This window comes from Mandrillus leucophaeus, unplaced genomic scaffold, assembly GCF_000951045.1.
Source record: "Mandrillus leucophaeus isolate KB7577 unplaced genomic scaffold, Mleu.le_1.0 Scaffold316, whole genome shotgun sequence".
In the NCBI taxonomy this organism is placed as follows: Eukaryota; Metazoa; Chordata; class Mammalia; order Primates; family Cercopithecidae; genus Mandrillus; species Mandrillus leucophaeus.
In genome coordinates, this window is record NW_012103321.1 from 2,257,649 (window position 1) to 2,281,852 (window position 24,204).

Consider the following 24,204-nt stretch of genomic DNA (forward strand, 5'->3'; position numbering starts at 1 on the left):
TAGTATAATAGTCCTTAACAGTATGAAAATGAGCCACATCACCTTGGTTCAAATCCTAGCTCTGCCACTTGGTTTACTTCTCTGTACTTATTTCCATATCTTTTAAATGGAGGTAGTAAGGTAATAAGGTCGATGACAGATTTAAATGACTCAGTATTTGTAAAATGCTAAGCACAGAACCTAGGACATTGTTTTACTTAAATCCTGTGTTTGTAAATATAAGAGTTAAGTAAATAATGAGATACCATTGAATGGTTTTAAGTAGGAGAGTAACTTGATCTTTACATTAAGGAAAAAAAAATATTCATCTAGTGTGTAGGAAATGTGTATTAGAGGACAAAACCTGTCTCTTTGGCTTATGACCCATATATTCAACTGCCTACCCAACATCTTTTCTTGAATGCCTTAGAACAGTAGTTCTCAAACTTTTGGACTCAGGGTCCCTTTATTGATAATCACTGTATTAGAAATGGTAAAAAATACCTAGATAACGTTTTTATGAAAAGTATTTTCTAAAACAAAAAATTGAGAAGAGTAACATTGTTTTACTATTTTACAAATCTCTTTAGTGTCTGGATAATAGACATCTGAATTCTTATATCTGATTTTGAATTCACTCTGTTGTGATACTATACATCATGTAGCCTCTGGGAAACTCCCGTGTACATTCATAGAAGAATGAAAGTGGAAAAGACAAATAATCTTTTGGTATTATGAAAATAGTGTCCATCTCCTGGACCCTTGGAGGTCAGTCTTCAAGATATCCCAGAATGTCCAAAACTAAACTCAGTCATCTCCCTGAAATACATTTTTCATCTAGTGTTTCTGAACTCAGTAAATGTTTCTGTAGCCTGTTAACTGCCAAGCTATCTTGGGGTACTCTTATGCCCACATTGATTTAATTGCAAGTCTTAATTGATTCTTTTTCTTACCTGTTTGGACAGTCTCTTCATTTTTCTGCCAGTGAACTTGAATCCAGCTGGACATTTCCTGCTTCTAAAGTATTTCTGTGTTTATAAATATGAATTCTGTTGTACCTACCAGAAATATTTAAAGAACTCATTGGATAATGTCACATTGATTCTCAGAAGATCTATTACGTGGGTGTCTAAGAGTACTTCTCTTTTACCCCGGGGAAATTTAAAGACCAGAAATCAAAATAGTAACAGAGGTATTATCTTATTCATCCCTGAATATAGACTGGTTGACTAGTAATATCCACGATAAAAATAAATTTTAAATGACTTTTAAAATTTCTTCCTACGCTTTTATCAAAAGGATAAAAATCATTAAACATATTAAAGGTATAAGCAGTACTGTGAGCTTGCATTGAGAGAGAAAAGTACATAATTGATTTGCCTCTATTTTAGACTTAATACATTCATCCAGCATGTTTAAGGTGCCTAGTGAAACAAGGCTTTTCAGCTCTTCTGAAAATTCCTTGTAAATCTTTTTGGAGCCAGAAGAGGGCAGAATCTTATTTCTTAAAATAGTGACAAAGAGATAATTGCACAAAAAGAAAGACCCAAGTTAAAAAGTATCTGATTTAATTTGTAAGCTGTGGTTATGTCTGATTGAGAGCTTTTTACTTTTCTCATTACCTATTCTTTTCAGTGTAATATGCATATTCCCATTTTTTACTGAAATTGTCTGAAAATAAGTTAACATAAACATATAGTTTTAGCAAATGGAATTGTTGATTCTTTTTACAGGTTGCGTATCCCTTATCCAAAATGCTTGGGACCAGAGGTGTTTCCAGTTTCAGATTTTTTTGAATTTTAGGATGTTTGCATTGTATTTACCTGTTTAGCATCCCTGATCTGAAAATCTGAAGTCTGAGATGCATTTCTTATGTGTCATGTCAGTGCTGAAAAGGTATTGGATTTTGGAACACTTCGGATTTTTGGATTAGGGATACCCAACTTGTATTGTGTAAGAAGTGAGTATTAGTTTATGGTTTTCTTTCAGTTAGGAAATTTTTTAATATATATATAGCTTAAATAATGGGGACTTTAAAAATGAAACGTGGAAGGCATATAATTTAGTAGGGCCTACAGAGGCTGAAAAGACTGAAGATATATTGAAAGAACATAGATTTTTTAATTAAGCTAAAATTTATGTACGTAAGAATATTTGGCAAGTATCTACTATATGCCACCCCTGACTTGGGGCAAATGGGAAAGTAAGAGAAAAATCAAAGATAGGAAGAGAAAACTTACATTATCCTTTTGGGACTTCCTTTTGAGACTTCACTTAGAGTTCGTAAAGTAATTGGGAGATTAGTCAGGGAGCAGTAAATGACCATGAATAATCAAACTCCAAGGAATGTGGTAGAAACCATTTGGCGTTCGGAATCTAGTAGTTTTATGACAGCTTCATGTAGAGGTAGAATCTGAGCTGAGCCTTAAGATTTAGGTAAGCAGAGGAAAAAGAATTGGCAGGCTCAGGAAGTAACTTGGGCAAGGAGTGGGGAAGACACAGGGGACACAAACCTGGTTGGAGTCGGTTTCCTGTTGAGGAAAGCAGGTTGAGCAGGTAGGACAGATACTATATTTTGCAATGCCTTCAATCCTAGGTCAGGTAGTTTAGGTTTAATACTGTAGATAAATAGTAGCTACTATAGATTTATTTAATAGTAGTTTTTACAAGATTCGTAGATAGAATAGATTTGAGGCTGGGGAGGCTGGAGAGACAAGAGAACCTCTTATAGTCAAGATGAGTTGAGAAGAACCTGGGCTAAGGAAGTAGTGGTAGGAATATAAAGGAATAGAATTTGAAAATATTTCAAGAGAGAAATGTAGAGTTCCTTGTGACAGAATTGACCTGGGAATAGCAGATTAAGAGACAAAGACAGTGCCATACTTCTAGTAAAGAACTAGAATTGTAGGTGTATCAAGGGTAGAAATAGGGAGATTGGAAACCAGTAAATTTTCATCTATGCTTTGAGTTTTACTAGCCTCTGAATGGACTGTAGGTCCTGAGCTGTGTTTTTCTTTCAGGAGTATATAACTTGGCTTATGGTCTGTTACCTCAGTCATGACCAAGAAAACCTAAAGAAAAATATAAGTACAAAGGCTTCCAGAAGTTTAAATCTACTTACAGTAAGGGCTCTTAAGAACCCAAGGTCTTTGAATGTCTTGAAATTATAAAATTTTAGCTGTGTACATTGTTTCTGGGAATTGGGTCCATCTATTTCTTTAGAATCACAGAGACATCTATATCTTAAAAAATAAAAAGTTAGGAATCGTTGATTTGGGTGTAGGAATAAATTAGAAGAATGAGGTTTGTGTCTCAGATTTACTAGCTACAAGATTTTATTAAGAATAAAGAAATTATATCTATAACTATACATGTGTTTTAAATTAGTGCGACTATGCAAATACAAATTGTTTTAATAATTATGGCAGAACAGATATAACCTATCCACAATCTTTTCTGATGGTGCATTGAGTATAAATAATCCCTCTAGGTTCATCTCTAGCCTAACTCTCATTCTTGGGCTCGTCTAGTATACTAGACCTTCTCCAAGACCCATGGACATGATTGCTTATATAATTGAATACTATCCTCTTATCCCACAGGTATAAAAATATTTTTTTCTTTTCTTCTGAGGTATGGTCTCTTGTTAAATTAACAAGTAGTATAGGTATATATCTTTGGGGCGTAAGTAGAAGAGATCATCTTCAATAATCTCAGCAGTATTATTCAACTTAAGATGCTTGAGTCTAGTTGTGAAATGTCAACACATTTAAATCCAAGCACTAGGGATTTGTAAAGCAGAAAAGACCTTGACTCCATGTAGTCATATATTACTGCAGAAAATGTTCTGCACTTTTGTGAAGGGAATTTGGCCATCTGCTTTTCCTTTCATTTTATTTTCATATGAGTTTTCTGAAGTTGGAATTTTTGGATAGTAGCTTCATTTTTATTTTCCTGTAAAATACTACAAGCTATATATATGGGAAAAACTAGACTTGATATAAAAATTAGACCGGTTCAGAGTAACAGTGTTTTACTCTAATTCAAGCAGATTATTACATTATCACTTAATAGTAAAACTATCTGTTGGCTACATGAATTTGTTTGGTACTTGGTTTGAAACACTGAGTACATTCCAAAACATAGCCAAGTTGGCTTCAGTTCATGTACAACAGATTGCCTGCTGCAAGTATAAATAATCATATTTTTAATTGAATCACTTTAATGTTTTTCTTTATATATTTGAGGAAAAATAGAAAATAGAATGTGTGTTATTAAGGAACATTATTTTTCTTACTCTTGGCTTTATGTTAACATTCTTAAAATATTTTTGACTTTGTACTCTTTCTTAGTAGACTGCTTTCTGATAAAACATTTCACTGTTTTCAGAGTTTCACAATTTTGCCAAAATACAGTTATAAAAGCATCTCTACTGGCTGTCTTCATAAGACAAAATTCCATATGAAGATAGGCCTCCAAAAAGAAAATTTGGCTTCTAAGATTTAGAGTGCCAGCTAAATTGGAATGTTAACAGTTAGAACTGTTTTTTGTAAAAAATGAATGTATTTCTCACTCCATGATCTTTATATAATATATATGTTTAAATACATTTATAGTAACTGTCTGGAGGTTAAGACTAATTCAGTTCTTTTTAGGATAGACTGTTAGGCAATAAAAATAAGACTATATTTTAAACAAGAAAATGTTCATGTGCCATAATATTTATAGTAAATTATATAACAGTTTTAGATGATGTCGTATGTTACACTGTATAAACTCTTTTCTTAAGCCAGACTCTTTGTATATATTATCTTTCAGTGGTTGTACACAGTGGTATAGTGTTTCACTTGATATGATTTTAATCACTGTTAGGTTGAACTTGAAAGAAAGTTGGAATCTGCAACTAAGTCTAAACTGCATTACAAGCAGCAGTGGGGACGAGCTTTGAAAGAACTTGCCAGACTTAAACAGGTATGTAGTTTATAGCTTATTCTTTTTATATCTTTTTCCCTTGTTTCTTTGCAAATTCACATGTTTGGCAATATCTGTTACATTCAAATGTCTGCATTTGAATATTGCTATTTTTTGAGATTAGAGGTTTTTATAAAAATATATTATAAAGGCAAGATCTTTCTTTTTTATAGTTAGAAACAATTGTGTCTTTAAAAAAAAATGCCAGCTATCCCTTTCCCCAGAAGAAACTGGGAATAATTTATTTTACTTTCACTTATAAAACAACCACTCTTTTCTTTCTTAGGATTAAACTTTCCACTGGGAGTGCCTTTTAGGACGAAATTTAAGGATAACTTGAATATTTTGTCAAGTTTAAGAATATATTTCAAATGTTATTCTTAAGACACAGTAATTCAGTCAAGAAAAGGAATTACAAGGAATTTTTGCATGATTTTTAAAGAGTTTAAAAACCTTGATAGAAGTTTTCTGAATTGTTATATTTTTTTTCTTTCCTGCTACCAATCAGCAAATGCTGTGTGCTTCAGAAGAAATTAATCTTAATTTTGGACATATTTGATCTTAATCATTTGAAGAAATTATGAATAAGATTTTTATTTTGAATCTAACCCTAACTGACCTAAATCTTTTAGAGAGTAATAATGGTTCATTTATTCCAAGTTCACTTTTACTTAATGTGTCAGTTTTATTCTGAATGAAATTTCACACATAGGGTCTTTCAAGTTTGTAGTTTTCTTAATGTGTCTCCATAAGCATCAAATACTATTAAATATCATTATGCTATTATACTAAATGCTTACCCCTTTCATAGAGTACTACCAGTCTACATGAGAATTAAAAACTAGGGTAGATACTTTACCCTAACATAGATGACAGAGGAGTTGGGATTGTAAGCATTACAAATGAAGACAGGTAGATATAGATATAAAATAATGTGCCATGTGACTATGTTGATACTGACAGGACTAAGGATAGACATTATGTGTAGTACTAAGAGTCTCCTGTATTGAAAGCAGTGTCTTACATGTATAATAAGTATAAAGTAATATTATACCAGGTGTAAATCTATGCAAGACATTGGCCTTTCCATCACGGAGCTTGCAATTTAGTAATAAGGAAGAAACAACCATAAATATAAAATTTACTGCCTAATAGTAAGAGCCTTGACGCAGACCATATAGAGTACTCAGGAGTTGGAAAGGTGTCATAGGAGAGGAGGTATTTGTGATAGGCCTCTGGAGATAGATACTTAAGATTTTAATAGAGGAATTGGTTGTGATTTAGGAAAGTAGTGGGGGAAATGTGAATATACTGAATAGAATGATCATAGCAAAGAGGCATAAAGTGGGAAAGCATAGGCTCTTCTTATAAAACAGAGGAGGACCCGTTTTCTAAGTCATTTCTGGTGATAAGGGCTGGAACTTAAGTAGTAGCAGTAGCAATGCAACAAGAAGATTCTTGTCAAAGATGATGCCAAGGGCCCAAGCTTCAGTGTCTGGTCCAGTTTGGGAAATATAGTTACGAAAAAGCTGTTTGGAGGGTGGGAAGGAGATAGGATTTGCAAATTTGGATGTTTTAATTTTTACAGAATGAAATTTGGCTACCAGTTAGAAAGAATGATTGGGCTTAAAAATAGACATAAAGGAATCCTTTGCAGAGGTAGTGTTTAAAGTTGTGCCAGCTAGAACTTGGAATTCTTATGTTTAAGAAAGAAAAAAGAAAGCTAATGAAGGAAATAACAACTAGTGAAAATGTGAAGATCATTATGATGATACTGGTAGAGCAATTAGCGTGTATTGAAGGCTTACTTTGTGCCAAGTGTAGCACTAAGCCCTTCAGAATTTATCATTTAATCGTGACAAAGATCCCTATATAGCAGGTAATATTCCCGTTTTATTAGGTTGGTGCAAAAGTAAAATGGTAAAGGTGCAAAAGTGAAAGTGGCAAAAACTGCAGTTACTTTTGCACCAGCCTAATAGATGAAGAAACTGAGACTTAAAGAAGTTAAGTTTCATGTGATCACATAGGTACTAAGTGATAGACCTAGCATTGAAAGCTTTTGAGGAATCCAGCCTGAGGCTTCTTTCCCTTTTATGATATTATGGTCTTAGTCCATTGAAGTCAAGGAATGAAAGAATTTCTAGAAGAAAATTAGCCACTCTGACGAGAGTACTGAGTTAGGTGAGTTGGTATATCCTAAGAAGGAAAATGGCATCATTGACCACAAGAGAGACCCGGTCTGGTAATGAGAATTAAAGTGATTTTGAGAGAGAAGCAGCTAATATATGGTCCTGCTGCCAAGATATTTAAGTTGCATATAGTATAATAGAGAGGAGTCCCTGTGGAATTGGGGCCAAGGAAATATGATGAGAATGGCTGTTAAAGGTAACAAGATATAAACTCCATCAAAAGCAGCATAAATAGTAATTAAGAACATGACCCTGGAGTCAAGAGAGCTAGGTTGAGTTTTGGTTCTACCTCTCTAACTTCTCTGATTAGTCTCTTCATTTGAACAATGAGAAATTTTCTTCCACAGGTTATTCTGAGAATTAAACGAGTGGTTTTAAAGTATGTATTTAATACAGTGTTTGATATATAGTATGTGCTCAGTAAATGTTAAGTAACTTGTTAAAAAGAGATGAGCCATAAAGCCATTCTGTGGTGGTGGTGCGTTCAGTCAGTGGGGACCTAATTGGACAGTAGCTTTGGATATTGATGAACAGAACAAATACTAGAGGGCTCTGTGACTGAGAGTCAAAATTCTTAAGTGTGCATAATTGAGGGATGTTGTTATGCAGTGATAGTTAGACATTCTGTAGAAAACTACAGAAGGAAAAAGTATGAAGGGCTAAATGTGCAGATGTGCAAGAGTGTCAGCAGGTAAACTTCCCAAGTTTGAGTATAAAGGAATGTGAGTACATTGAGATGAAGAAACATCTGTAGTTAGTTCATTCTTTCATTCATTCAGCAAGTGCTTATTGAGAGCCTGCTATGCACCTTGCACAGTGGGATGCTATGGATATAGCAGTTGCTCCCATGTGGAACTTAAAGTTCACCTAGGAGGACTGATACTTAGAATATAGCAGGGTGTTAAGAAATGTAAATGAAGTCAGCAAGTATTAGAAAAACAAGGGGACCACTGGGGGCTATCACCACATATGTCACTCAAAGCTAAGGGAGAAATATTTCAAAGAGAAAATGCTTCAAATAACACTACTAGATAGGAAATCATTTCAAGTTTTTAAAAGGAGAGTAGAGGGGGAAGAAGTGGAAGATAGTGCTTCCATTGAAGAAGCTGAGTAGTGAACAGTCATTACACATTACCCAAATCAGCTGAAAAGGGAGAAAACTGTTAACTATTGGTTAGGGCATTTTCTGTGGAGAACTGAATAATCATTAATTATTGAAACTTAATCTCATTATAATTGACGTGTTTTTTTATTGAGAAGTATCTATGCAAGAACTTTTTACTTTGTCATGTTCATGTGTGTATATTATAGATTACATTCTTTAAGTTTTTCACCATTTGAGGTAGTTTCAAAAAATATAAGTAAACAAACAGTGTTCTGAATAGAATCCCCCAAATTCCTGGCTTTTGGTTAGTTTTACACTGGGGTATTGAAGGAGTCTCCTTTAAAAGAAGATTCAGTGTGAAAGGCTCCAATGTAAGAATTCCTCCTTCCTAACACACGCATCCTCATATACTTTTGTTATCTTCTGGATCTTTTTTCCATTTAATCCATTTTTTATTTAACCTTCTTCCTATTTCCTACCCTCTTGCCCAAAAAGCATTGCAAAGTAATTTTAGCTATTTTATTCAAATAAGGAGGATATCACATTCAGATACCTTTTGTAAAGAAAAGGAAAAAAAAAGTTTTAAATTAGTGGTTCAATTCTGAAACTTATACTTCATGAAAGAAAAGTTCTTTGAGTGCAGAGATGCTCATTGCTTTTTCATTGCAAACCAATTTAATCCTTATCCCACAAACTTTCTGCTTTAGAGGCACCTCTGTAAACACATTTTGAGGTCATAGGAATCACTGATGTTCTGCAGACCACACTGAGATGCAACACTTTAAGAAGAAAAGTAATAGACCTTGGGGTTACCATAGTGAGTTGTGCTCTGCCCCTAACTGTTTTAGTAAGATTAAAATTAATAACTTCATCAAATAGGCACATTTCATGTGTGTGAAAATTACTCAGTTTTTTTTCCTTAAATTTTTTATTAAAAACACATTTATTGTGCTTGAATATAATTTTGGAATCATCTATCTGGTTTTGTTCAGAAGATTGTTGGTGCAACTTCTTGTTTAAATTGGATTAGTACCATGTTAATTTTACATTGCCTCTGGTGAATAGCCACGGGGCTGTAATCTCTGCCAGTAATTTGTCACATCAAAACCCTCTGGAGAGCCATACAAAACATTTGTGTAGTACGGATTAGATGGTGAAAGCCATATCTTAGATTGTTAATAAATGTTAATGACAAAACCCAGCTGGTAAAGCTTGGAAATAAGACCTAATGCTTGGTGCCCATTGCCAGAAGAATGTTTAAACAGAGATTTCCATTACTCGAAGGTGACCCAGAATAGTAAATTTGTGAATTAAAAAATATAACCTAACTATTTTGTAACCTTCTAATTATTTAGAAAAAAAATCTTTTCTTTTGATTCACAACTGTAAAAGCCTGTTTCCCAGTGGAAAGCTTTTTTGTTCTTTGGTAACTGGGAAGGCAACAGCTGTAAAATATAAATAAGCATAACATAAAATGAGTCCTGATTTAGAAAACAAGGAAGTGATACCCTTAAGTTTGATATCATGGGACAAAGTTAAAAGTTCTACTTGTTAGACTTGTAAGAGGTAATTTAGTTTCCTTTTTTCTTCTTCAAGATATACTATAGAAATATTTTAAAACCAAAAGAAATACTTGAATTGCATTGGTCTACAAATACTCAAGTGAAGTTGTGTGCTTTCCTACTTGTGCTCTAAATAACCTATTTGCATATTTACTTAAAAACATTTCTTGACACCTTAGAATATCATTAAGTAGAATAAAGCCTACTTTTTAAAAAAATAAATGAAGCATTGTTATGAAGTATGAGTTTGTTGTAGACAATTTAACATTTTTATGTCAGATATATTCAAAGTAGGTATGTATGTTCCCAGGACAGGAAAGAGAAGTAATATTTTGGGAAGGATTGTGGGTCTGTTACCATATTTGTGCACAGTAGATCTGTTTAAAACTGAGCTGATATATTTAGTTAAAACAACACAGACTTCATTGGCTGACATCAGCACTATCTTGTCCAGCCTCCTGCTTATCCACTCTGAGTAATTAATTTGATTAATTTATAAGTAATTTAGCCAAGGATGGGATGTAAATCTTTGTTTAAGAAAACAGTTGGAGGTCCAAGTCTTGGTTAAAAACTGTGTCTTGAAACCATCCAGGCCCTCCTACTGACTTGTCAGCTCTGGGTTATTTTCAGAAAACTTTACTTGAGTTCCTTAGTTTAGTTGTAAGTTTTTTCCCACAGACTTACATGGTATGTGTGAGTGGGAGAGTAAGTAGTGGCCACTTTTTAGCCGCTGTTTAGTCTAGTGTATGTATGTTTACATCTCCTCTCTGGATTTATAGGCAGCCAAGGCAAAATAAAGATTATACTCACTTGATTGAGGAGCCTTTAACCCAGAGCACCTGGCACTGGAGAGGACTTCTTTCACTAACCTCTAATTTGTGTGTGTGTGTGTGTGATTATTATTAATGCCCTATTCTTGATTCAAAATTCCAAACATTTAAAGGATTTTCTTATGTTTTAGAAAATGTTAAATTTTATCAAAAACTTAGTTTTACAGAGTAAAGCTAATAATCAACTTTTATTACTTACTTCCTGCTTGCAGTCATACTTACTCAATTTGCAGCACCATGTAACTTTAGACACTACAGATCACCAGTAATCCTCTCCTTAGCCAAAGAAGCGAGTTTGGTGCATTTTTGTCCAGATACGTTTTTCTTTTAAAATGAAATACACATTTCAAAGAAGGTTCTTCTCCTCTTTCCACCTGCCTCCTGGTTTAAGAAACAGAGCATTATGAATGCTTTGGAAGCCCTCTGTGTCCCTTTCTCAACTGTGTGTTCTGTTTCCAGAGGTAATTACTATCCTGAATTTGATATTATTCCTTTGCTTTTTGTCATAATTTTGTGACATGATATCTTAAAAGTCTACTATTTGCAAACAACATTGCTTAGTTTTGTGTGTTTTGAACCTTTATATACATACAATCATTCTCTATAAATATTGCACAATTTTATCCAGGATAAGAGAACCCTGAATGTGTTAGTGCCTGTAAGAGTTTCTCTAGTATTTATATCTAAAAGTGGGATTTCTGGTACTAGGGGACATTAATTTCTTCAGTTTCACTAAATATTATGTAGTTATCTTTAAAGTGGTTATACTAATTTGCAATTCCCAAGAGTAGCATATTATTGTTCCTGTCCTTCACATTTTTGCAAACAGTTGGCTATTGTCAGATGTCTTAAATTTTTCAGTTTGGTTGGCCCCAAGTAGTGTCACATTGGGGCTTAAATTTTCATTCCTGTAGTTACTAATAACTAACTTTGAGCATCTTTTCCTATGTTTGTTTTTGAAACAAGGTCTCACTCTGTCACCCAGATTGGAGTGCAGTGATGCATTCACAGTTCACTGCAGCCTCAACCTCCTAGGCTCAGGTCATCCACCTCAGCCTCCGAAGTATCTGGGACTCCAGGTGCACGTCACCATGCCTGGTTAATTTTTGTATTTTTTTTTTTTTTTTTTTTTTTTGTGGAGACAGGGTTTTGCCACGCTGCTTACATTTCTTCATCTGTGGAGTGCCTGTTTATGTCTTGTGCTCAGTAGAAATTAATCAACAAGTGTAATTCAGATTCTGGAATATCAGACAAGAAGTTTGAAATACTACCATCATTATACTGTAGAAAATAGGTGATATGATGAAGAAATGTATTAGAGAAGTGGTATATTTTGAGACTGTCTTATGTGTAATTGGAGAAAGAATGGGGAGAAAGCAATATTTAAAGAGATACTGGCTAAGAATTTTCCAAAGTAAAACAGCTATCAGTTCATAGATTCAAAAATATCTATGAACTGCAAGCAGGATAAATACAAAGTAAACCTACCTAGATGCATCACAGCAAAATTGACAAAAAGCAAAGAAAAACCTTAAAAGCTGTTGGGAGCAGGGGTGGACAGATACATTGCCTTCAAAGGAGCAATGATAAGACTGACAGATGACTTTTTAACAAAAGTAAAGGAATTTGTAAGACGGTAAAATAGCATCCCTAAAGTACCAAAGAAAACAATTGCTGAACTAAAATTTTGTTACCCAGTAAAAGCATTATTTATAAAGGAAAGACTGTAGACCAACAAAAATTGGCAGAATTTGTCATGGCAAATCTGAAGCAAAAGAAATACTTGGGTTCTTCAGGCAGAAGAAGAAGAATGATCCCAAATGAAAGCTTTGAAATACAGAAGAGTAAAGAACAATGGAAATAAATATCAGGCTAACTGTAAATGGATATTGGTTGTAGGAAAACAATAAGAGTGTTTGTTGACTTTAAAATATACATAGAATTAAAAGTTATAACAAAAATAGTGCAAAAATATGAAGAGAGTGAAATGTTTAAAGTATGTTAAATTATCTGAAGATGTAAAACTCCTAATTAGAATCTGTTAAGTGAGGGATACATATTTCTAAAAGAAGAGTTAAAAATTATTTAGTAACAAGATAGAGGGTGAAAATTTAATGACAAATTATTTCATTAAAGGGAGAGAGGAGGAGCATAAAATAGATGGAATGAATAGAAAATCATAAGATGGAAAGATTTAAATCTATATCACCAATTGCTTTAAATATAAGTGGACCAGATGCTCCCATTAAAGACAGATATTTAAAAGCTGAATTTTAAAAAGTTAACAATATGCTTTGTAAGAGATACCTTAAATATAAGAACATAAGATGGTTGAATTCTAACAGAAGGAAAATATATACTACAATAATACTAAGAGAAAGCTGGTATAGTAATACTTCATATTAGGCAAACCAGACTTTAGGGTGAAAGACATTTTACTGTAGGTAAAGGGAGTTTTCATAGTTATAAAAGGGGGTTAATCCACTTGGAAGATGACAACAATTGTACATTAGTACCTGGTAACACAGCAACAAATTAGATAAATTAATAGAGCTTAAAAGAGAAATAGGTAAATCTATAATGATAGAAGATTTTACCATAACTCTCCAGAGAACTGATGGTGCAAACAGACCGAAAATAAGTAACAATGTAGAAGATTTGGGCAACACAACTAACCATTGGTATATTCTAGAACACTTCATCCAAAAAGTCCAGAATATACACTATTTTCTAGTGCGCATGGAACATTTAACCAAGTTGCTTATATGCTGGATTAAATTACAATTCTCAACACATTCCAGAAGATTGTAATATAGAATGTTCTCTGACCACAGTGATATTAAGCTAGAAGTAAAAAGATAATACGAAATGTCCCCAAATGAGTGAATATTAAGTAGTGTACTTCTCGTAACCCATGGTAAACTGGAGACCATAGTAAAATTAGAAAATATTTTGAACTGAAAAATAGCGCACATAAAACACATCAAAATGTGGAATTTAGTGAAAGCTGTGCTTAGAGGGAAATGTATAACTGCAGTTATGTTTAGCAAATAAGATGAATAAATCTGCTCTCTAAATATTCCTTTCAAAAACTCAGTAGAAGAACAAGAAAGTAAAGTGGAAGCAAGGAAATAAGATGAATAGAAATTATTTCTGAGAGGAAAAGTACAATAAAAATCAATAAAGCCAAAAGTCATGTCTTTGAAAGGACCCCTCTACTCCCCCTTAGCAAGTATTCAAGGACAAAAAGAATAGACAGTAACTATCCATATCAGGAATCGAAAAAAGAGACAAGACTACAGATCTCAGACATTTACAGAGATAAGAGGATAGTATGAACAATTTCATGTGAATTTGAAAAAAGAACTTCCAAAACGGATACACCAAGACACAGAAAATAGAAATAGTCTTATAGCTATTAGAGAAATTGAATCTGTAATAAAAAAAACCTGCCCACAAAGAAGGCTCCAGACCCATATGTCTTCACACTTGAATTTTAGTGAACATTTTAGGAAGAAATAACACTAATCTTACACAAAGATTTTAGAAAATGGGAAGTGAAAAACGCTTCTCACCTTTTTAAAACGAGACTAGCATAACCTTGATCCTAAAAGCCTACAAGGACAAAATTAATTGGCCAGTCTTTTAAAACATTAAAGATAACAAGTTTAAGATATTAAACTTGTGAGCATTACAGCGAAGCTTATTTATTAAGCAAATGCAAGGTTGGTTATTTACCACATTCAGAGAGTAAAGGAGAAAAAAATATCAACAGCTGCAGAAAAAGTCATATTCCTTAACAAACTAAGACTAGACAGTAAATTTGTTAATCTAGTAGAGTTTTTACATAAAGCCTACAAAAAAATTCTTAAAATAATGAAACTTTCCTCAGATCAGAAATGAAACATTCCCTCTATCACCATTTCTTTTCAACATTGTATTAGAGGTGTTCTAGCCAGTGTAATAGGGCAAGAAAAAGAAATAGTGTGTCATTTGGAAGGGAGAAAGTAAAACTACCCTTATTTGCAGATAACACGGATGTATTTAGAAAGCTAAGAAGTATCTAAAATTAGGAATAACTGAGTTTAGCAAGTTTGCTGGAAACAAAGTCAATATGTAAAAATCAATATTATTTGTCTACTAAAGTAATTAGGAAATGAAAATTGTAAAGTTCTGTCATTTACAGTAGCATCTAAAATCAAATATCTAGCAGTACAATCAAATATGTTAGTCTTAGCATATAGAGGACTGTAAACTATTAATAATTAAAAGTTAAGACCTACGTCATTAGGTAAACCATTTCATTGATTAAAAATCAATATTTTAAAGACACTGGTTTTGGCCAAATTGATCTGTGGATTCAATATAATCATAATAAAATCTCAGCAGGTTTTTTTTTAGCCTTAGAAATTGAAATTTATATGAAAATGTAAGAGCCAAGAATAGCTAAAATCATTTTGAAGAATAGCCAAAGGCAGAGGAACTTACACCATCATATATTAAGACATTGTTACAAGAGTTGAAGTAATTAAAACAGTGTAGTGTTAATGCAAGAATAAATAGATCAGAGCATCCAGAAACAAAAACATACATATATGGATGGAGGTGATATGTGACAGGTAATAATAACTGCCAAGCAACAAGAGAAGAGGTGTTTTTCAGCAAATATTGCTAGGTCAGTTTGAGCTCTATATGGGGAAAAATTGAAACTTCAGGAGGGTAACATAAAAGAATATCTAACAGACTGAGACAGGCAAAAAATGTCTTAAATAGGAAAGAGCACTAACCAAAAAGGAATAAACAGAAAAATCTGAACGATGTTAAAGTCAAGGACTTCTCTTTATTAAAAACAACATTAAAGGAGTGAAAAGACAAGCCAAAGACTACTGGGAAATAGTTGTAATTTATAAAATTGACAAAGGACTTATCCAATATTTATAAGCATCAATAACAGAAGATGGACAACCAGGTAAAGTACCAAAAGCTTAAATAGGAACTTTATAAACAAAGATACCTAAATGTCATAAAACTATTAAAATATGTTCAACCTCACTGGTCTTTAAATAGTGCAAGATAAAATTACAATGAGATTCTACTACATAACCTGTCAAATGGCTAAAATGAAAAAAAAAATGACATCACCAAGCGTTGGCAAGAATATAAAGCACTGGAATGCTCAAGTGGAAGCATGAATTGATACGACTACCTTGCAAACTGTTTGGAAATACAGGTTGAACATCCCTGATCCGAAATGCTTCAAAATCTGAACTTTTTGAGCCCTGACAGGATGCCACAAGTGGAAAATTCTACACCTGACCTTATGTGACAGTTCACACAGAATTATTTAAAACATTGTGTAAAACATTGTGTAAAATTACTTTCAGGCTGTGTATACAAGGTGTATGTGAAACATAAATGAATTTCATGTTTAGACAGTCCCATCCCCAAGATATCTTGTTATGTATATGCAAATATTTCAAAATCAAAACACTTATGGCCCCAAGCATTTCAGATAAGGGATACTAAAACCTGTATTTACTAAGGCTGTTCTAATTCTTACATCCTCTGACCACGCAATTTGAAGCCTATGTATATATCCAGTAGGAATGCATACAAGTGTGTTCCAAAAGACATGTATAAAATCTTCACATCAGCATTATTTATAATTCAAAACTGGAAACTGCCCAGTGTCTTTCAGCAGTGAATGAATAAATTGTATATTCATTCAGTGGAATGCTGTATAATAATGTAAATGATTAACTACATAGAACAATGAGTCTCAAAAACAATGTTAAATGAAAGAACCCTGACACAAATACATACTGTACAGATTCTGTATTAAGTTCAAAACTTATTTGTGGTGTTAAAATTAGGGTAGTAGTTATCGTTGGGAAAGGGTGAATGGTTAGTGACTGGGAGGAGACACAGATTTCTGGGATTCTGGCAGTCTGATCTCCGGATGGTGAGTATGTGAGTGGTCTACTTTGTGAAAATATATCAAAATGTATCTTGTCATTTGGCAGTTTTCTGTTTTGTTACAATTCAATAAATACTTTAAAAAATAGTTAACAGAAACCTATTGACCCAGCTTTCCCACTCCGGGATTTTGTCCTAAACAAAAGAAAATGACTTAAGGATTCCTGAGCTAACCTGTGTGATAGATGACAGAGTGTCCTATTACAGCAGTGTTTGTAGTAACAAAAGTGTCTGTTATTGAGAAAGTGGTTGAATAAGTCATGGAATATGCATTATGTGGAATGTTACTCATTTATTTTAAGACTTTATCTATTGACTTGAAGAATTGTTAAACTTTTTTCAAAATGCAGACTAGAATGTATTGTTTGTTTTCATTTTTGCTTAAAAACATATGTGCATAGGTTTTGTATGAGTCTGGAGAACAGAGTGGAAAGGCATATTTACTGAAGTAGGAGTGGAATTAGGGATTTGTACAGGGACAGTTAATGAATTTTTCTAGGTACATCTTTGTATAACGATTTTCTCAGATGCTGCTCTTACCACTAGTTTTTTAGCAGTTCATTGTATTGACAGCAGCCTCTTTCTTGCCTTCAACATCTATTGTCCTGTGATAGTCAGCTAATATCAATCACTGATTGAAGGATTATGACTTATAGTAAAAGAGAAGTAATAGAGTGTTTAGAGAAAACTTACCTGGGTATTTTCTGGATAATATATAACTCATAAAATTAGCAGTGCAAGGGAGGGCACACACCTTGGGCCCAGGTACTCCTACTTGGGCCCAGAGGCCGAAGCAGGAGGATTGCTTGAACCTAGTAGTCTGTGGCTTTAGTGTGCTTCATTGCTCCTGTGACTAGCCAGTGCACTCCAGCCTGGGCAACACAGTGAGATTCTGGTCTTCAAAAAAAAAAGAATTGGCAGTGTGTGGCTATATCATGGGTGTTGTCAAATAGGATTATAATCACAAGTCAAAGTCATATGAAATATTTGTTCCTAATATTAAGGATATGGCTTGTTTCTTCGTTTCTTTCAAGAGGGAACAAGAAAGTCAAATGGCTCGTCTTAAAAAACAGCAGGAAGAATTGGAACAGATGAGACTACGTTACCTGGCTGCTGAGGAAAAAGATACAGTAAAAACCGAGCGACAAGAATTGTTGGATATAAGAAATGAATTGAACAGGTATAATAACTAAAAGAGTGTTTCTTTCAAAAACCAAAGTTTGGTTCAGGGAAGGTACAACTTCAGGTCTTTCAAGGATAAAGTAGATCATATATAAAAATATAGAAAATGTAGCAGACATATACAATAGAAAATCTATGCCAGCTGGGTACTGTGGCTCATTCCTGTAATCCTAACACTTTGAGTGGATGGTGGGAGGATCGTTTGAGCCCGGGAGTTCTGGGCTGCAGTGAGCTGTGGTCACGCCATACTGCACTCCAGCTTGAGTGACAGAGTGAGGCCTTGTGTCAAATTTAAAAAGAAAGAAAAGAAAATCTATGCCAAAGACTATTAAACTTTTTTTTTTTTTTTTTTTTTTGCTATGAATACAGCTGTGGCAAGTCCATTCAGCTCTTGTGTTTCCATTTATAGCATTACTACTTTAAAATTTATTTTTATGTGGTGATTTCAGGATTATTGCTACTATTGAACTGAGTCTTGACTTACATAAAGTATAAGAAATTTCAAATTTAGTCATATTATTAATATCTGTAACAATAGCTCTTAATGAGCCCTTACTTTGTGCCAGGAACTGTTTTAAATGTCTTGTATTGCCCAGCTCTTTTTTTTTTTAAATCTTCAAAGCTACTTTGTGAGGAAGATATTTTCACCAATTTCAAGATGAAGAGATTGAAGATTAAAGACAGAGCTTAAACACATTATTCAAGGTCATGTAGCTAGTAAATCATGGAGCCAGAGTTCAAATCTGATTCCAGAGATTGCATTTTTAACTACTATGCTACACTGGGCTTCTCTGTAGTGCTGTGTTCATCTTAATCACAACTTCAACGGTGTTTCATGTTAGAAAAGTAATCACTAGGAAGCAGCGTAAAAATGAATTCTAGTTTTTATGGAGGGTAGTTTTGGGGGAAGACTTTTTGGCTTAGTTTATCAAGGGTCTAGTATATTTTTGTTTGAGCAAAGTGCAGTTTTAGTTAACTTGGACTGGTTAAAAAATATACCATAGACTGGGTAAACAGAAGTTTATTTTCTCACAGTACTAGAGGCTAGAAGTCAAAGATCATGGTGCCAGTGTGGTTGGTTTTAGAGGGCCACCTTCTCGCTGTGTCCTCTCTCTGGTGTCTCTTCTTAGGAGAGCACTAATTCCATGATGAGAGTTCACCCTCATGGCCTCATCTAAACCTGATTATCTTCCAAAGGTCCATCTCCAAATACCATCACATTGGAGGTTAGGGGTTCAACATCTGAATTTGGCAAGGATACAGTTCAGAGCATACACATTACATTTAACACAGTATCTTATATCTCTATGTATGAAGTGGAGAAAAATGTGGTCACTATATTAAGTGGGTTCCTAGCTGAATTAAATAACTGTAGTTAAAAGATAATTGAAGAAATACCAGTTGTAAAAGGTCAGCTCCAAGTACCATGCTTAACAGGGTTCAATCTGTGGTACTTTTATTCTCATTTATTCAGGAAATATTTATTTGGTATCTACCATGTTGTAGACTTGCAAGACATTACAACTTAATGAATTATAATATCCTTGCCTTCCAAAATTTTGCTGTCATATATAGCACTTTCTTGGTTCCAGTTTAGCAAATATATGTTTAGCTCCTGCTGTTTGCTAAGCACTGATTTGGTGGGTTAAAGATATCCATGTTGCCTATCAAATCTGTAGATCATACACAGTCTTACTAATGCCTTAATAAATTAGGATTCTGAGAAAACTGAAACCAATAAGATTAAATATATTAGAGACAAAAGCAGAGTCCTCTGTATAAGCTATAAGAAAAATCACTTAAGTGATAGATAAGACATAAAACAGGTGATGTGTAGAAGCCTAGGAGAACTTCTGTGGCCACTAATAATGGTGTGATTTGGCTACCAAAGAGTCAGTGCAGTTAGGGTCATTCATAGAAGTAGTGTTCATTATTCAGTACTGGTAAATCACCTCTGGGGTGTTCTTACCACTGTGCAGCACACTTCAAGGGAAATCAGCTACCTAGAGAGCTTCCAGTGGAATGTGACCAGGACAGTAAGGGGCAATATATCATGCCATCCAAGAAGTGGTTAAGAGAGTGAGGGATATTGAACTTGAAGAACTCTTGGGCAAAGTGGTAGGTAACTGTCTTCACATATCTGGAGAGCTACCATATTAAGAAGAAGTAAGCGGGCTTCTCCTCTTAGGCAGTATCATAGCCAATTACTGAAAATATAAAGAAGCATACCAAGTTCAATACAAGAAGGAACTTTCTAAGTTAGAGCAGTTCTACACAGTAATATGTTCCTAGTGGCAGGGAGTGTGCTTGTAGAGTCCAGAATAGCAGTTGTCAGGAATGTTCTAAAAGTTTTCTTTAACAACTGTATGGGCTTCTTCAGCCATCAGGTTCTAAAATTCTATTGTGATCATGACTGATAATTGCATTTTAGCAAAGATTTGGTAGAGATGATCCATCAGTTGTACAAAAATTGTATTTGTCCCATATGCATAGACAGATGATGCACAGAAGGGAAATGGTTAAACTTTCTGGTACATAGTTTGGCATTGTGTGCATTAATTTACCTAGAGGACCCTATCCTCCAAGACAGCTATAAGAATTAGCGTAGGAGAAACAACGATTCAGAAATCTGCCCTTCCTTATCCACATGAATCCCTCAAATTCCATGGAAAGACTTTGGTACCAGTGTCTCACTAACCACTCCATTTCCCACCCAGGTCCCAGAGTACAGTACCCTGCACTGTTTAGGCTTTTTGTTTTAAAATAGATAAAGACATTTGGTATCCTTCTTGGACTGTAGTTTCCTTTTTTTTGTGAGGAATTATAGGAGTTTCATGTTTCAGAGGGTCATCTGAACAAATGAAAGTGTGTTCTGCCAACAGTCATGTACCCTCTGGGGCCATCCTGGTCTGTGAGAGCAGGACTTGTTCCTCACTGCTTTCTCCCTCTCCCTCATCCTGTGTGTAAATTTAGAAATGGACTTAGTCTTCAGCAGAAATAAGCCACAGAAAAGCCAGTCTCAAAGGGAGGAACTTAGATGCAACTGCTTTGTCTTACAATCAAGACAAAATATCAGAATCATTGCAAATTAAAATACTTTTGTAGCCACTAATATAGAAAAATATAAAATTATTTATTTATTTATTTATTTATTTTGAGACAGAGTTTTACTCTTGTTGCCCTGGCTGGAGTGCAATGGCCGATCTTGGCTCACTGTAGCCTCGGCCTCCCGGGTTCAAGTGATTCTCCTGCCTCAGCCTCCCAAGTAGCTGGGATTACAGGCATGTACCACCACGCCCGGCTAATTTTGTATTTTTAGTAGAGATGGAGTTTCTCCATGTTGGTCAGGCTGGTCTTGAACTCCCGACCTCAGGTGATCCGCTTTCCTCGGCCTCCCAAAGCGCTGGGATTACAGGCATGAGCCGCCGTGCCCAGCCAAAATTATATCTTAATTGTACGTTCTACATTAAACATATTCCATATCCAAACTTAGTGTTATTGTCACTTAGTAAGTAGGCCAGGTACAGTGGCTCACACCTGTAATCCCAGCACTTTGGGCGGCCGAGGCAAGTGGATTACTTGAGCCCAGGAGTTTGAGACTAGCCTGGAAAACATAGTGAAATGCCATCTCTACAAAACTATATATATATATATATCTCTCACACACACACACACACACAAAAATTAGCTGGGCGTGGTGGCATGGCCTATAGTCCCAGCTACTCGGGAGGCTGAGGTGGGCAGATCCATTGAGCCCAGGAGGTCGAGGCTGCAGTGAGCTGTGATCACACCACTGCACTCCAGCCTGGGCGACAGAGTATTTTGTAATTAGAAAAACAAGTATTGTTTTTAAAGTTGCCTTTTATAAATGTGCAGACTGTTGACTAGGCAAGTGGAACATTGTTTTTGTTTTCTTCCTGAAAATATTACTGAAACCTTATTTTACCATTGAATCATTTTGTTTTTAAATAGTGACGTTAAGAAAACCAACACAGTTGCTAGAGTGGCATTTGTTCTTGACTTCTCAGGTTAAGGCAACAAGAACAAAAACAATACCAGGATTCCAGAGAGATTGCAAGTGGAAAAAAGGATGGTCCCCATGGCAGTGTATTGGAAGAAGGCTTGGATGATTATTTGACTCGCCTAATAGAAGAAAGGGATACTTTGATGAGAACGGGTGTGTATAATCACGAGGATCGAATAATAAGTGAACTCGACCGACAGATCAGAGAGATTTTGGCAAAAAGCAATGCCAGTAATTAATAACATTTGGAAGAGCTTTATAGAGACTCTAAATTTTAATTTCTTTGTAAAACCTTCAAAAGTGAGGAAAATGGATGTTTTAAAATGGTATTTTCAATTTTTTATAAGCAAAATTTTGTATGTTATTGTATAGTATTTATTTGATCTTATTTACTTTATGCTACCTCTCCCACACTGGTTTTATTTGTAATTTGCATTTTATATACTCATTTTAAATGACTTTTCAGTGTTTTTCGTAGTTTATAATCTGATGGCTAACTTTCAAAACAGCTTTTCACTAAGTTAGTTGTAGGAGAAATGACTGCGGTAATTTCCAGTTCTATAATATTTCATGTTGAGCCAAAAGAGTACATCTTGCACTTTAAAAATGCTGCGTCTTATTCCATTTGAATGTAAATTTTTAAAAGTTGAGACCAATTGTAACCAGTTTAACTCATTTTAGATGACCTTTTTTTCTTATAATATTTGCAAGTGACAAGTTTGAAAACAAAGCAAGATCAGTGCAGAGAAGCCATATGACATGTTGGGTGACAAATTGGTCATTTGTTTAAATAAAGTTAATACAGATTAAATTTGTTTCAAGAGCTATTGAATTTTCAAATTCTCAGTGTACTTATAACTTTTAAGAACATGAAGTATTAGCTTAATATAGTTTTCTCTGTTGGTTTCTTCCTCAAGTTTGCATTGTTTTATGTTGTTAAAATTAGAGATTTGTTTTTATTTTCCAGTTATAGTAATACTAGCTGTCAGCTTAAACCCTCTGTAATAGAACATGGAAACAGACACATAAAGACATTAGCTGAAAAAATAGAGTGAAAATCAACTATTTTTTACTCCCCCTAATTTCAGTCAATCTTTTTCAAAGTGCACGAGATTCAGTCATTGAATTTATTCAGTGCCATGTCTGTATAAACTCTAAGAGTTCCTTTATATCATATTCTTCAGAGCCAACATTTGTCCTCAAAGCAACGCTTCCCACCTCCTTTTACAGAGTACTGAAAAAGTTTTAGCAAAGTCACAGATTAGGTTGAATTTCAAAATATATGTACTTTAAAAAGTTCTGATTTCCAAATATAATTAAGTATATACTTTAGGAAGTTACCAATAACTTCCATCAAAGCAGAGTAGGATATATGGTAACATTAATTTTCTGTCATTTTAAATGAGATATATTTCTTATTAGGGAAATTAAAGTCCCTATGCTTTTATTTTTTTCCTTATTAACAGAGTATTAATCTTCTAAAAAATAACCCAGCAGTAAATAATAAAGAAATTACTGAATGAGAGGATAATGAATCTGTGAATCATAGCAGGAATTTGCAATATTAATTATGATTAGCTATTTTTCTCTCATTGATTTTTGTGCCACTTGAATGGAACAGAAGCATGCCTTTTGTTTTGAAAGGTCTGGGGTAAAATGCTGTGACTGTTTACTGCAATTGCATTGTGTGTTGCCTGAGACTGCTTTCAAACACTAGAGGGGGCCTCTGATTTAGAGAAACAAAAAGGGCTTTTCTAAAATGGATGTGTATTTTGTTTTCCCTTCTGTAAAGCTCTTTTGGCTACTGTAATTTAACAAATAAAATCATAATTGTGTGCATCCCTGAGTTCTTGAGCAGCCTGAGTTCTTTTTTTTCTAAACAGAGTTGGCAAAGTGTTCGGGTTTTCCTATTTCAAATGACTGTCCTTTTTCTCAAGTGTTTACATACTATTTTTTTGTTTTACAACTAGGGGAGTCTAAAATCTTAACTCTCTTTTGTAGTCCTTTTAGCAATAACCATTCCATTTATAAGTGGCATCAAATGTTTTTACACTGATTTTGCCTAGGAGTTAATGAGTATGACCACAGTAGACAAATCAGTGAGTGGGTGCAGGCATGGGTGGGTGAATAAGTTTCCAATAACAGGAAAATATCATATATTTGAAGGTGAAATCAGATTTACCTTTAAAATTTCTGTGTTTTTTTCATGGAAAAAGTCTAGTTTCCATGTTTAATGCAGGCATGTACTGCATAGGAGGGTGTGTAATGTCTACCAGGTATATCTAATACCATGTCTGTATAAACATAGGAGTTCCCTTGCAGATAAATCCTAGTAATTTCTATCTGTACCTGAATTCCTGTTGCTTCAAGCATATGTGGGAGTTTG

At 34.3% G+C, this 24,204-nt stretch overlaps 1 protein-coding gene across 3 annotated transcripts in view; it reads left to right on the plus strand.

The window, feature by feature from the left end:
• The window catches only part of CEP120 (centrosomal protein 120kDa), a 75,292-nt gene extending 51,628 nt beyond the window's left edge, over positions 1-23,664 (plus strand). For 2 of the 3 annotated variants that reach the window (XM_011987772.1, XM_011987773.1), the window contains 3 exons: positions 4,852-4,950; positions 17,647-17,792; positions 21,823-23,664. In XM_011987772.1, coding sequence (XP_011843162.1) covers positions 4,852-4,950; positions 17,647-17,792; positions 21,823-22,057 — 480 coding nt within the window. In that variant the 3' untranslated portion in view covers positions 22,058-23,664. The remainder of the gene's footprint in view (positions 1-4,851; positions 4,951-17,646; positions 17,793-21,822) is intronic. The other variant, XM_011987771.1, reaches the window with a different exon arrangement.
• The last annotated feature ends 540 nt before the right edge of the window (positions 23,665-24,204 follow it).